Source organism: Centropristis striata, chromosome 15, assembly GCF_030273125.1.
Source record: "Centropristis striata isolate RG_2023a ecotype Rhode Island chromosome 15, C.striata_1.0, whole genome shotgun sequence".
In the NCBI taxonomy this organism is placed as follows: Eukaryota; Metazoa; Chordata; class Actinopteri; order Perciformes; family Serranidae; genus Centropristis; species Centropristis striata.
In genome coordinates this window covers 27,425,573-27,440,970 of record NC_081531.1, presented here as the reverse complement: position 1 = coordinate 27,440,970, position 15,398 = coordinate 27,425,573, and the positions used below count along the sequence as shown (strand labels likewise).

At 36.7% G+C, this 15,398-nt stretch overlaps 1 protein-coding gene across 3 annotated transcripts in view; it reads left to right on the top strand.

Annotated features, from left to right (window-relative positions):
* Positions 1–15,398, top strand: part of cadm2a (cell adhesion molecule 2a) — a 268,631-nt gene that overhangs the window by 171,917 nt on the left and 81,316 nt on the right. For 2 of the 3 annotated variants that reach the window (XM_059351983.1, XM_059351981.1), the window contains exon 2: positions 10,535–10,561. The exons of the other annotated variant lie outside the window; for it this stretch is intronic. In XM_059351983.1, coding sequence (XP_059207966.1) covers positions 10,535–10,561 — 27 coding nt within the window. The remainder of the gene's footprint in view (positions 1–10,534; positions 10,562–15,398) is intronic. 3 annotated transcript variants of the gene reach the window in all.

Sequence of the window (15,398 nt, the reverse complement as noted above, 5' to 3'; positions counted from 1 at the left end):
TGAGAACCGACACTTTGTTGACAGTCAGGGTCCATTATCATCCAGGTATTTTATACCATCTCACCGATCAAAAAGAATAAAATTGAATTTATTGTCTTTACTTTTGTTATCACATTGGGTGTCGAAAAATGTGGAATTTCACATTGTATCGATTACTACATTTCTGGTATTGTGACATCCCAACCCTACAATCTGTTGCATCTGTGCATGTGTATGCATGTTTTCCAACATGGTCTCACAGGGATCCTTGAAATAGCTACGGATTCGCTTAACTCAAAATCTGTGGAATAGCCACGGAATCACTAAAATTTCTGTGAAACTGACACGGATTTCGCTACAATGCAAGTTAATGACAGTCATATCCCGTGGCTATTCCAACATACAAAGTGATTATGTACATTCACTGAGTGAATATTTAGAAAATAAAACATATATTTCTCGCTAGAAATGTAGTCAAAATCCATTTTTATGCAGAAACTAAGTCAAAATATAGATTTTTTTCACTAAAAATGAGAGAACTGTCCGCCATGTTTTTTGTTCTGACCGCCGGGACCTTGAAAGTCACGTGACTTGGACACAAACCAATAGGAAAAAATATCCATGGAATAGCCACGGGATATGACTGTCATTAACTTGCATTGTAGTGAAATCCGTGTCAGTTTCACGGAAATTTGAGTGATTCCGTGGCTATTCCACGGATTTTGAGTTAAGCGAATCCGTGGCTATTTCACGGATTCCTGTGAGACCAGGTTCATGTTTTTTATTCGTCATCTGGGATGTCAAATCTTTGATGTTTAATATCTTCAAACTGCGCCCCATCCATTTAATACCTGATAGTTCCAAGCTCTATATTTGTCTTGCAGAGTCCCAGTTAATTAACGTGATATATGAAACTGTTCTAACACTGGGGATAAGATCAGCATAGGATTGTGTGCGGTACACACAGCATAGTGCCAGATGAGGTCTGCTGCATGTGTGGGAGGGCGTGATATATAGCAGCGTGGGTGTGCATTCTGTGAAAAAAAACTGTGAGGTATGCGATTTGATAGAATTACATGGTTTGTGATATACAGTGTGTCTGCGGTGTGAGAGTGAATGTGCAAGAATATGTGTAGTTGTAGCGAGCGGCGTACACATGTGTGTGTTTGTGTAGCTGTGCATGCTGTGACCTTTCTTACAGAACAGCTGTGAAGTCAAGTGACAGAGGAGCTGTAAACCAAAATGTCCTGACATTAAAACCACCAGGCCACTGTCACTGAGCTCTCTTCCTAATGCACTAAATGTGGGTTGTGTTGTGACTGTACTTTGTGTGTTTTTTAGAACAGAAGACAGTTCTGAAATAACTGTTTTTTCTCTTAACTTTGGAACCAGAGCCAAGATATATAAGGATTAAAAGTAAATGCAGATTGCTTTTCTCTTTAGTCCACAACTTGTGTGTTTTAGTTTCTCCACTAAAACTAGCTGTAACTTAAAAATTGGTTCACAAATTAATATGAATAGGAAACATCTATAATACTGTGCCAGAGAACAAACTTATTTCTAATTGTTTGGCAGTTGCCCTAACAAGATCTGCATCATAATTAAACTCTCTAAACCAAGAAGTTTCAGGGCATTTTTTGCTCTTTTTACATTTTACTCACTGTGGCCTTGTACTTCACTGCAGTATTTATACGTCCTGCAGCTCTGTGGAATCAGCACAATCATGACTAGAAGCAGGAACATCTCAAAAATGTCCTTGGTGCAGTATAACACAGTTATAATGACATAAATCATAACAAAGAAAAAATGCAACTTGATAATCTGATAAAATATTTCTTTGCATTTGGAAGAAAATGGATTTTATATATATGCAACACTTTTTTAAGTGCCCACTAATTGTGTGTGTAAAAAGTGTTTATTGATGGTGATATATAGAATAAAGTGAGTTTGACAGAAACATCACAATTTTATGCTTCATTTTGGTTACTTTTTCGAACAGAAAAGTATCCTAGAAAGGTATGTCTGCTTTTAATGTTTCTATGATAAACTGTGTATTATTTATCTGTTAAAGAAAATATATGTTTCACTTGTGCGGTTCAGGGGGTTAATACTGGTTCACAAATGAATATAAATAAGAACATCTATCATACTGTGCCAGAGAACAAATTGTTTGGCATTTTTCATTGGTTAGCCTTTACAGTTGGTACAACTTATTAATGCTCTTTGATAAGTGGATGTGTTTGATAATGTCTTTTCCATTGTATTCGTCAGGGTTTCCGTTACCGACCGCCAAAAAAGTTGGTGCAGCTCCTTGAAAGTTCTCAATTTCCTGGACAAATGGTTATAAAAATGGTAAAACACCTCTGTTATTCAGCTTAAAAACAATTTGTAGGTTATATGAAAAATGACATTACCAAGGCATGTAAACTTTTATTATTTTGTATTAATAAGTAGCTGCTTTGCTTATATTGTAATCCAAATAAATTAAATACATTAACTCCCATCCCAACAGACTCACATGTATAATGATGCTATTTCAAAAATAGATTACAAATAATATAAGGCAGTGTCAACACAGACTTTCTCTCTTACATAAATAAGAGAATAAAAACTCTTAGAAAAAAAAAAAAAAACATAAAAATGACCATAACCCATTGCTGCTTCCTTACAATTGCAGCAGTGAATTGAGGGAAATATTTCCACACATTATTTACGGAGATTTAATATAAGAACAGATTTTCCAGAAACCCAGTTATTCATTCACTGTGTACCCAAAACATAAATATGAATCACACATTGAAATATCAGGAAATTCTTGAAAAGAGAATCAATATCTCCTTACCATCTCAATTCCATCTCTGGTGTGCTAACATAAGAAATATCTGGTAGATTTAAAAATATATAAACGAATTAGCAAGATTGAATACATATCACATAATGTGAATGTCACAAACATCTGAAAGGCAACAGAACAGAGCAAAAAAGAGAAAAACGATAAAAAATAAAGGATAAAGGAATAAAGGAGAAGGAAGCTATTGTGCATGTAATTACTCCCCCACCTCACAACCATTTTACTGAAAAGTTATTGTAAGTGCTGACCTTGTCCTTGATTGGTACAGGGCAAAGATCAGATGTATTTATATCTGAGCAAAACATGACTGCACAATGGCCTGGTGGAGGTCTAAAACCCATTAGAAACTCTGAAATGTATGGGGTAATGATTAGCAAGATTACATACCGTATATCCAAGAAAGAAAATGTAAAGACAAACATTATCATGGAAATTTGAACTTTCCGATGTTGATGAAAGTTTCTGTTAAAACCAAAATAAAGTAACCAAAAAGAAGCTAAAAATTGCTATATTGCTGTCAAAAGCACTTTATTCTACATGTCTTTTTAAAAATGTTGCCAAAAAATTTACTGTTTGGAAAAACAAGATCCTGTTAAAAAATAAATAAATAAAAACATTAAATTCTGCGACACTGAAGCCATGATTGATTCTGCTGAGACAAACGGTCACGCGACAAATATTCATAGAGGTTGCAAATAATGCAAGTTCAATATGTATAGCATGTGGACACCCAATTTTTGTTTCAGAATTCCTGACACTTGTGGCCACTTGGAAACGTGTTGTGTACGTACATTTCATTTTCTTCTAATCTAAAAAGATATTGTTATTGTATTTTGTGTTTAATTATGTATGGCATTATAACTGTATTTTACTGTGCAGAAGACATTTTTGAGTTGTTCCCACTTCTAGCCATGATTGTGCTGATTCCATAGAGCTGCACATACATATTGCAGTGAAACACAAGGCCACAGTGAGTAAAATGTAAAAAGAGTTTTTTTTAAAAACGCCCTGAAACAGCCTGGGGTTCAGATGGTTAATGCATTGGTGTAGTATAGGACACCAACAGAGTGTTGCTCCACTCAGTTTGTTGCCAAAGTTCCCTCAAACTGTTCCTATTTTGATGCTAGTGATGCCATAAAGAACCACTGATTTACCAGTGGCAAAGACAGGAAGAGCACTCTTGCAGATGAGCTGCCATTATACTGGCTCAGCTTCACTCTACTTGATCTGCAGCAATGTGAAAACAAGGCCTAAACAAAGTGGTGGCAGTCCATCAGGTGCCGTGCCCCCATGTGTTCACTGTGTTTTTAGCTGCGGGCCATTGACAAACACCAATAAACTGTGAATCCCTTGAGTCATTATTTCTGCCTACCGCCTCAGGACCGTGCACACTTTGTCACCACAACACAGCACAGGTGTTACAAAGAGGCAACCAAAACATTGCTGAGTTTCATTCATTATTCTCCAACATGCTAGACTCCCTGCATCCTCATGATTCTTGCAAATATTCTCAATTATTGATCCGTTGATTTTTTTATTTATTATTGCTATAGACCCTGTACTTTTACATACAAGAGTTGATGACTGTGTGATACCAACAGAGAAAGAAAATAGAAAACTAAATATGTGGGGTCCAGATTGCCTGGTGTCATTTGCATGTGTTGTGGTGATGGTGATTCATTGACTTAGTTATTTTCAGCTTGAGAAAAAAAAATCTGGGCGGCTGACACCATAAACACTGCTGTAGACCATCGTTAGCATGCAGGAAACAAATGTTATGAAGCATTAGCATGCGTTTGCAACACGTGTGCGTCTGTGTGTGTGTGTGTGTGTGTGTGTGTGTGTGTGTTTTATGGGCGGTACACTCATGAGCTGATGATTCTGCCATGGACAGGGTGTGTGTATGTAATTGTGTTAAGGAGTGGAAATCAAATATGCCAGATTAAATGACAAAACAAACAGATGTGTGTCTCCCTGTAATGTGAGAAAACAAGGACGAGGTAGACAGATCTAATAAAGCGAGCAGTATGGCGGCAATAAGCTGAGTTAAGTAAGCTTGATTCCATCTATTAACACTGTTTACCATCTCCTTTATTACCATGAGATGAATTGCGTCCGTTAGCAAAAGCTGCGCTAAATCAAATAAGATTTAAATACATTTGCAGCTAAATCGGATAAGATTTAAATACATTTGCTTGTATTCATTTTGAGCTATTTTTACGCCGATGACTGTTGTGTGCTTTGGATATGTGTAACGATGTATATTTGTGTTTGTGTATACTAAGTTTTTCTTGCAACAAGTAGGTCGGTGTCTCCAAGTGCAGCCGAGTCATAAGGTGACAAAGGTGTGTTAAGGTTTTACAGCAATCTGTTCACCGTCGGAATATTGGTTTGATTCCAAGGGCCTGGAGTACATCAAACATATGGCAAAACAGCTGCTTCTGTACGAAAGATAAGCTAAACTCTCCATCATGCCATGTGACAGCTCCGAGAGCCACGCTGAACACATCGATCTCTATGGGCTTTTCACTGCATGTCAGACTGTGAATATATCTGCCACTGTGAAAAAGGTAGCCCGAGGGGGGATGGAAATAAAGAAGGGGAGAGAAAGATGTGGGTAAGGAAAGGGTTAAAGGAGAGGAATATGAAAAGGCAGGTGAGACAAACTCCCGAATGAGCATAAGTTGAAAGGAAAAGGGAAAGAAAAACAGGAAGGATGTTGGCATTGAACACATGTCCTCCCAGGAGACTTATACCCTAAAGGAATACTATGATCATTGTTAGGTGTGTGTGTTTGTGTATGTGTGTGCGTGTCACAGCAGGTGGTGTCTGTATGAACTGAATCACACAGTTTATTTATGACGGCGCCCCACTGACAGTGACAGAGACAGAGAACAACCTGCTTACAACCCAGAGCTTTTCTGCTCCGCCACCATACAGTCACTCACTTTTCACTCTCTGGGATAAAGTGTGTGCGTCTACACACACACACGTGATACTTAGACCAAGAGATTCAAGCCTGGCTGAGGTAAATATTTCACGTTCATGTGATTGTGACGCAAAAATCGTCTTCAGGTGAAAACGTCCTTTATTTTCTGTTATGCAGGATATAATTATGTTCTGCTTGTAGGACAGATTTAACTTTTGTTGATGTATTTCAGCTCAATACCACCAACCCTTTTAAAGTTAAGAAATTATATTATATCAACTAGACACTATTATTATTATCATTATATATTAAGTTAAAGCTACATGAAGTGGTTTTGACCACTAGGGGGCAGAAAAATTCCAAATTCACATCAACTAAGACTTGATAAAATCAGTTGGCAAGCAAGACAAGTGTCTGACTGCAAAGCCAACAGAGCAACATTCACCACCTGAATGTACAGTTAATCCAATATTGCTGCTGTTGGACTGCTGTTGTGTCCCTAGTTTGGTCCACCAACCACAGTTATTGGAACAGCGGTCCAGTGAAGCAAAAGATTAAAAAAAGAAAAATACAGTGGTGTGGTCATCTTTGTAGGGTCAGCGCTATAGTTGCTACACTTCGACAATAAAGGTTTTTTTTAAATAAAAAAAAAAAATCAAAATACTGCTTGCTTGAACTTTCCTCAAAAATCCCACTCATGTATGCTCTGAAATAGAGCTGCTTGTTATTTAACACAATAACTAATTGGGCTTGAAAACATCTTGGGTTTAATAAACCTTTAAAAAGTACTTTTCTATTTAACTGTGGCTTTCCTTAAACTATTAATATAATTCAACTGGAAAAATAAGAACGTAAAAGGACAAGAACTTAATTGTGAAACAAAATGATTTGCAATTGTAATTATATTTTGTTTTCACAAAAAGTCACAGTTAAAAATACATTTTAATTAATGCCCACTGTTAACCCGAATGATGATTTCCACAAAAAACATTGTTTGCTCATCACAGAAAAATTGTGGGCTTTTATTTAATTGTCTTGTAACTTTCTTCAAGATGTTTTCTGGACATGAGACGACAGAAATGGAGCAATCAAAGAAGTGTGTTTAAGGTTAAAATAACGCACTGTATGAAAAAATAGTTGAATTTTAGCCCATTCAAGTGCCTGTTTCTTCAGTATCTTTAGTGTATTCCATCAGGCTTTGTCCATGAACAGTCCCGATGATTTATGAAAAATAATAGACTGGAATTGGTATGTATCTTACAATATTTTGTCCACTAACGACTGCAATGTAATGCTAAAAGCCACATAGCTCGGGAGATGTGATGACAGTCAAAATCCCTGGACTTTCCGGAGTAAGTGTCCCGTTCTTGGAAGCTATCTCTGGAAATAGGGTTCTTTTTTCCTAACCTTAAGGAAGTAGGTTTGGTGCCTGTTTCACAGCATTAACAGCATGTTTATATCGTTTACTGTAATGTTTAAAACAACCATCACGATGAGTGTAACAGCAAACAGCATACATCATGTGCTAACAATGTGTTTCGGTCACGTGTCTGCAAAAGCCTTTCCAGAGATTACGTTGATTCTGTCCAATCAGAAGCATTGAGCCCATGTGAAAGGTGGCCATTGTGTTATCAAGTGGGAATACTCTGCTCATGGCATGGTAAAATGGGGGAACGAGAGAGTGGAATGAAAAGTGTTTTATTCATTTTAAGCTTGCCAGGACTTACCGAACTGTTATGTTGGTTGCCTGGTAACTGTAATACTTGGATATACAAGTGCACTGAGTGTAGTGAATAAGACTCCCACCATTTTTCTCTTTTCTTCGCTGCTTGTGTTCTATCTCTCTCTCTCTCTCTTTCTTTCTCTTTCTCTTTCTCTCTCTCTCTCTCTCTCTCTCTCTCTCTCTCTCTCTCCCTCCCCCTCTCCCTCTCCCTATAGCTGTACATATATTCAGCTTGTTGTTACAAGTGAATAGCTCTAAACTATATGATATGTTTCTCCCATCCATCGTCTCCAGGACCTGTCTTTTTCTTTCTTTTTTTCATATGGCTATTGACTGGGAGAGATCACACAGCCACAGTTGTGACAGCGAACTCATACCTTGACAGCAGGGATGAAAGGCAGGAATAGAGCGAGGTCAGACTTTGCAGAGGGAATATTTCACAAAGCCATCAGTCTCATGTAGAAGGTAGTGTCGGTAGAGATGTGACATCCACTGCCTCGGTCCCTCTCCCTCTTGACCAGTGACACAGCAGCGAGGTGTGATACCTTCACCAGCTGCCTGTGACTCTGTGTGTGTGTGTGTGTGTGTATGAAACACAAGAACAGTGCTGCTTTTTACTGGAGCCTGACAGATAGTATTGGTTTATATTGGCCTATCAAAGGCCTATTGGTATTGTTTGATATGCTGTCCGATATGTGCCCTTATGAATTTTTTTTCAAAGCAATTTTTTTTAATAGTCAGCGATTGACGGTGTTTATTTAGCTATTTATTTTCTTCCCATTTATTTATTTATTTTTGTTATTATTTACATAATTGGCTGACAATGAAAAACATTATTTATTGTATAATAATGTAGAAAAGATTAAATATTATTAAAATATATTATTATTATTATTATTATTATTATTATTATTATTATTATTATTATTATTATTATTATTGTTATTATTATTATAAATAATAATACATATAATTATTAATACATATTGGTAGTGGTAGCTGTAGTAGTAAAAGTATTTAAAATGTATTATTATTATTATTATTATGATTATTATTATATTAAAATCAGTGCACATTTACTTAAAGAAAGGTCTATTTTCATTCAAGCATCAAAAAAGCCCAAAATTCAGTGCTGAAAATGTTTTTCAAAGCAATTTTTTTAATAGTCAGCAATGGACTGAAACTGAACAGTAACATTGTTCATTTAGCTATTTATTTTCTTCCCATTTTTTTTTTTATTATTTAAATAATTGGCTGACAATGAAAAACATTATTTATTGTATAATAATGTAGAAAAATATTATAAAAAATATATATTATTATTATTATTATTATTAAGTATACTTATTAATACATATTAGTAGTTGTAATAGCAAAAGTATTTAAAATGTATTATTATTATTATTATTATTATTATTATTATTATTATTATTATTATTATTATCATATTAAAATCAGTCTATTTTCATTCCAGCATCAAAAAAGCCCAAAATTCAGTGCTGGCATCAGCCTCAAAAATACTGTTTTTTGTTGGGCTCTACTTTTTATGTGTGTATATGTTTGCACTTTGTGCATCCCTCATTTCCCTTTTTAATGTCTGCCAAAGAATATAACATGATGCTAAAGAACAGGAAATGTGTGCAAATGATAAAAAAAAATCACAAAATGGAACAGGAAATTATCAGTCTCTGCCTGTCTCACTTCCTCACGCTATCTTGCACCTTGGCAATCTGTCAAAAAACAAAATATAATCATCTCCATCAGCCATTGAAAATTGTCGATCAGGATTTGATGGCTTCCAAAGTCAGTCAGGAGTCAGGTCAGGAGACTGTCCAGCAGCTGCATTGTATCTCTAAGCCTGCTTTTACTTTTCCCATTACTTTCTGCTCCTTCTCTCACAACAAATTTCCACCTATTTACAGTATATTTATCAGCCAAAATGGAAAATTCTATATTTGTTGTGCACAGGGAGAGTGATTTATTAATCCGCAATCGAAAAGAAAGCACAATATTTTCGTTATAACCTGCAGACTCGGTACCTGCGGTTATATTCTCTTTGTTCTCCCTCTCATTCTTTTTCAGGCGCTGTCTCTTAGAGCTGTACAGGTTTTCAGGCTCACTGGAGGCATTCCAATAGATCCATCAATTTGGCAAAGCAGTGTGTGTGAAGCATAAGAGTCATTCCCCCGGGATACAAATACACAGACACACACGCACGCTAATAGACAATCTATGTTTGTTTATTTGGCTCTCTTCTGTGTTTTTACCGGCAGGAAGTCTCAGAGGTGACACTCTTGTTGTTGGTGAGGTCGTCCGTGTTGTGGTTCCCTTTGTTTGTGTACATGGCTATGTATCGGCCTATGTGGTTTTTACCAAGCTCTGCATTGAACCCTCCCATATCATGGCTTATTCTGTGCTAGACGACAGTCCTGTCTGTGCTTCTCCTCTCTGATTACAGTGCTGTCACTCACAACCTCTTCTGATTGCGCACCAGTGTGTGCATGCATGACTGTAGCACACACACACATACACAAATCATTATTCTATGTATGTCCACATAAAAGGCATCAGCTGAAAACAAGATAATCATCTGTAAAATGGTCATAAAGGCTGTAATTTCCACTAGAAATCAAATGAAGCACATCACTCACTAATCAACAGCATGGTATCTACAGTATGCCCACATCCTTATGGGCCTTGCAAGCTCATTAGAAAGCAACAAGCTTTTTTGCATGATCCAGATGATGTGACGCGACTAATTAAAAGGTGTCACACTGTAAGGTCTCAATTTGCTGATGAGCTAAATCGGGGCATTCTCTTTCAGGGTTGAGCGATCAGACGGGTTTTAGCTCTCGTGATTGACATTCAAGATAAAGACAATGCTGTTTCTGCATATATACGCGACAGATACAGGCACACTGTTCCTCCTGCAGTTATCTAATCAGTTGCTCTGTCTTCTGTCTTTGTTCTTTTTTCTCTCTCTCTCTCTGTTTTCTGGCGTCTGCCTCTCTTGCTGTCCATCGAACCCCTCTTGTCTACTTGGGGACTCCAGTGATGGCTTCAAAAGGCAAAGCTCGAGGTGAGTTGTGGCTGTGTTTCGCCTGCTATGCCTCCGACTCAGCCCCACAAGAGATACATCGCATTTAAAAAAAGAAAAAAAGCTTCTTTTTTTTTGCTTTTATTCTCTTATTTTTGTGTTGTTTGCCTATTGAACATATCACATATCAAGTTTTTTTTGGTCACATAGTCATAGTCATTTCAGCTTTAAAGTATGCTATTTGGGTTTCAGTGTGGTGTTTTTCTAGTATGTTTTAGCAAACCTTAGGGATGGGAAGTGATAAGATTTTATTGATGCCAGTGCTGTTATCGATTCTACTTCCTGGTTGGAATATTTATCAATTCTCCTATTGATTCCCGATCAGTTATCTGTGTGACAAAAAGTAAGCCTACACAGGTTTTCAGTGTCAATATAGCTCTGACTCTGAATGTAGAAACAATAAAGAAAAACAAAAAAAATGCATGCATCTGACTGAGATGTGCAAAGGCTCCACTGTAATAATCTAAAATAGATCAAATGAAAATATTTGTACAGCATTCTTTTTCATGTAGGTTTTCTTTCTCAAAATAATATGTTAGAAAACATCCTGGCATTGATGAAAAGAAGAAGAATAACTCAGAAACCTGTTATTCCAATGGATGAGACCAGTTGGAATTGGTTTTAAATTCCCATCCCTAATAAACACTGAACTGCATCACGCATTCTTTGCTTTTCACCACCCAAATAATGGAAATCATGACAGAATGGTTTTCATTGGGCCAGAATGTAGCACTGCTATAACATAAATCTCATCTTACATGGGTATTTTGAAGATTAATAATCAAGTATATATTTGTGTAATACAGCCCTTCACTATTTACAGGCACTGGAGAGATGGAAATAGATTACAATGATCAAAATCTTCTCCATCATTCCCTGTGTCTGCAGTGAGGACAGATTATGGATCAGAGAGAGTCAGAAAGGAGAGTGTTTATTTGAGAGGAGATAACCTGATTTCATTCAGCTCTGTGCCTCAGTAAATATGCCTCTCAAAACTAAGAATTTAGTCAACCGTGACTATAATCTCATTCTGTTTAGTTACCATCTTTGGCTAATGATTATAGAAGCACACCTCCTGAATACAGTCACATTCCTGAGCCGAGATGTGACGATAAATCAAATGAAAGGATAGACATTAGCTCAGAGAGGCATACCAGACATTTTGAAGATATACATTATAAGATATAAAAGTAGACATCACTTTTTTTCCCCATGCATCACTCAGTCTGCATGTGAACTCTTGTTTGAGTGAGACTGGTGATGGTCACGGTAGCATCAGGGGGTCTGTGTGAGGTCAGACCTCAGATTTAGCAGCTAAGTGCTTTGCGGGGAGGAGATATTTTAGGCTTGAAGTACTCCCATGGTTAAAAAAATTTCCTTACTCCAGAAATAGTACAGAACGGTGCTCCTATCCACAGCTCCATCTAGACAGGACTTTTTTTAATTTCCCAAAATATATTTATTGACATGTTTCGCTCATTTTTAACAAACAGACATAAAAAACATTCATAAACATTCCAAAAACATCTCTCCCAATAACAACAACAACCTTGGCAAAATGAGAAAATAATAATAAATAATAAATACAAAAAAAAAAAAAAAGAAATGTAAAAATATAAATATATATAATCTAAATCTATAATCTAAATCTAGTAACTGAAACTGTCAAATCAATCTAGGGCAGTAAGAAGTATAAAACTGTATTTGCCTCCAAAATGAAACAGAAATATCATCATAAACATTCAAAAAACATCTCTCCCAATAAAGCAACCTTGGCAAAAGGACAAAATAATAATAAATTATATATATATATATATATGCATACATTATTTTTATTTTACATTTATGCATTTAAATAAATGCATTATTTTGACAGCCCTGTCCCAAATGTTAATGTGTTTGAGTGCATAAAATTATAATAGTAATTCGTTTAAAAAAAAAAACACACAGCATGCAAACATCTTGATCTAAATAAAGTCACTTATTTATGGAAAAAAAAATCAAATGCAGCAGATAAAAAAAAAATTGTTGTGCAAATGCTCTTTCCAATTATTTCCAGAAAATCTATACTCTTTCTGCACATGCTCATCCAGCAGAGTCAAAAGTGTTCCCCTGAGAAGAGGCACCACGCTCTCTTCCATTGTTTGTTGTTCATGAGCACTATACCCGCCACTTTTCCATGTGGTGCTTCCTTCCCAGGGGACCTGTGTTTAAAATGTAGCGTTACTAGGGAGATTCTGAGTCATAGTAGCTGGCCTTCTGTAATAACCACAGTGGTCTGCTGCAATAAAACTTTTGGTACAAACAAACAGTAAATCAATCAAACTGCATTTCAATACTTGAAGCAGGGCTTGTCGTTTTCAGTTTGCCTTTTGTGGAGTGATAGATTTGGTATATTGCTTATGTCAAAACCCCTAGAGCTCTGTCTCCTCTTCCTCCTCCTCTTCATCCCCAGCAGTAGCAATGGTAGTAACAGCATCAAAATATTTCTCTTCACTAAGCAGGATTTCCTCATTTTCCTGCTGCGTCTGAATGCGTAATTACTTCAAAGAATCTCTCCGGACGAACACCCAGCCGCATGCGTTTGACTGAAAGATCTCCATCTCATTCACTGTTGACCCTCCTCTCTTTAAAGGCCACCCGTACCTGGCTATCATCCTTTCTATCTCACTGCGACAGTATAGGAAATCCATTGCACTCTTAATAGGGGAAGAGAGAATGTGTAGATCAGAGTCAAGCACATGTCTCCCTCCTGCCTCTCTCGCCGTTATAATGAGGCTCATGGTAGGAAAACATAACAAGCCAGATAAGATTCATGCTGATCAGTGGGCAGATAAAGGCTCTGTTCACCTCAAAGCACCAGTTCATCAGCATGTGTGTGCCTGAGAGATCTGTGTGTGACTGAAGGACCCACTGATTTGTTAAGGGTGGCTTTTGCATACATTCATTTGTAAATGTATGTATATATAGTACAGCCAATTACTGTACACAGCGCCAAAGATTAATCTAACCTGTCACTTTTTTCTTTTTTTCACGGAAGATTAAATCGGGGTTATTTTAAGAAAATGTGACAACATAATGGCATCACAGTCAGGGAGCATGAAAAAGAACCTCATTAAACACAACACACAGATACATGGCACCTGTACAGGCTGTGTGTGTGTGTGTGTGTGTGTGTGTGTGTGTGTGTGTGTGTGTGTGTGTGTGCGTGTGCGTGTGCGTGTCCGTGTGCGTGCGTGTGTGAGAACAGGCACCTGAATCTATGCATCTAATTAATAGTTTATTTAGAGTGGATATTTAATCAACAACACAGTGTGTGTGTGTGTGTCAGAGGTAAAGTCCCTGATTTTAAAAAGTCTGACACTGTTTTGTTGTGTCCCCCATACATATATGTATATAAAAATTTAAATATAAGTTGAAATGATGAAATGAGCTTTCAGTGTTAATCAGCAGACAAACAGACAGACAGACAGACAGACAGACGGATAGACAGATAGATAGATAGATAGATAGATAGATAGATAGATAGATAGATAGATAGATAGATAGATAGATAGATAGATAGATAGATAGATAGATAGATAGATAGATAGATAGATAGATAGATAGATAGATACATAGATAGATACATAGATAGATACATAGATAGATACATAGATACATAGAATCAGAATATTAGGAAAATATATGCGAAATTCAATAAAAACTACAGTAAGACTTATTGAAATCAAAAGCAGGATCAACAATGTGAGCATATGGTCTTGGTGTGGTAGATTTAAAAAAAATTATATAGCAGTCATTTATCACAATAATATCATGTAATGTATTATTTTCAACAGAAGAATTTGAAAATGGAAATTATTGTTTCCAAGGCATAAAACAAGAGATCTGTTGTTCTTTCTGAAGGTTTGATATGCTAACATTGCATAGCCTTCAGTGCTGAAAAAAAAAAGTCAAAATCTGATAAATCGAAAATTGAATTATGACCTTAACATTGAAACTTTTAGTAACATGAAGATTCTCTGGCAAGTTCATATTTTTCTATAATTTTTTTTTTTTTTTTGTATTCATGGACAATTATTCGTGGGCATGACATATATTTATGGAGGCATAAGAGTTGCCTCAAATGACGTCCTCTGCTGCTGGGTTTCTGAGCTTCGCTTTGAGACGAGATCTTCAGTGTCAACTCTGCCCCGACTGGAAGCTGTGGTAAAAGAGCATTGCAGCTTGACACACAAGCCAATGATAAGAGCTGGGTTTTTTTTTTTTAAAGCTTGCACTTTCTGTTCACTGACTCTTTGCAGATCTCCCCTGGGGCGAGAAGCGTTTCCCCAGATCACTCTTAAATGAACAGTATCTGTCAACACATCACCAGACATTAGAAAATCACACTGCGGCATGTTGATTTGGGGAATTTGGGAGTTTTTGGTGGCAGCAATGATTAGTCTGATTTCCCTCATGAAATCCCATCCTAGTCTGCGATCATTCTGCCCTCGCCCGTGTGAAAGCATAAAAAATGAATTGCTTCCTGTGATAAAAAGAAGTCAAGCACATTTCTCCTCCACATCACTTTGAGAAAAATTTGAGAATGTCCTCAGCCACAATAAATCTGATATCCCCGACCTTATGCTTTTATGACATTTAATTTACAAAAACTACTAAGCCAGAAAGCATGTGTGCGCCTGCTAATATTGCTTTGCTATTGCTTATATTTAAACAGGGAATAGAGTGGAATATTTGAGCCGAGATATGTTGTACGTAGCCAGCAGAAGCTTTGCCTTCTGTGTCCTTCCCTGAAAATAGACCAGATGAGCCTGGG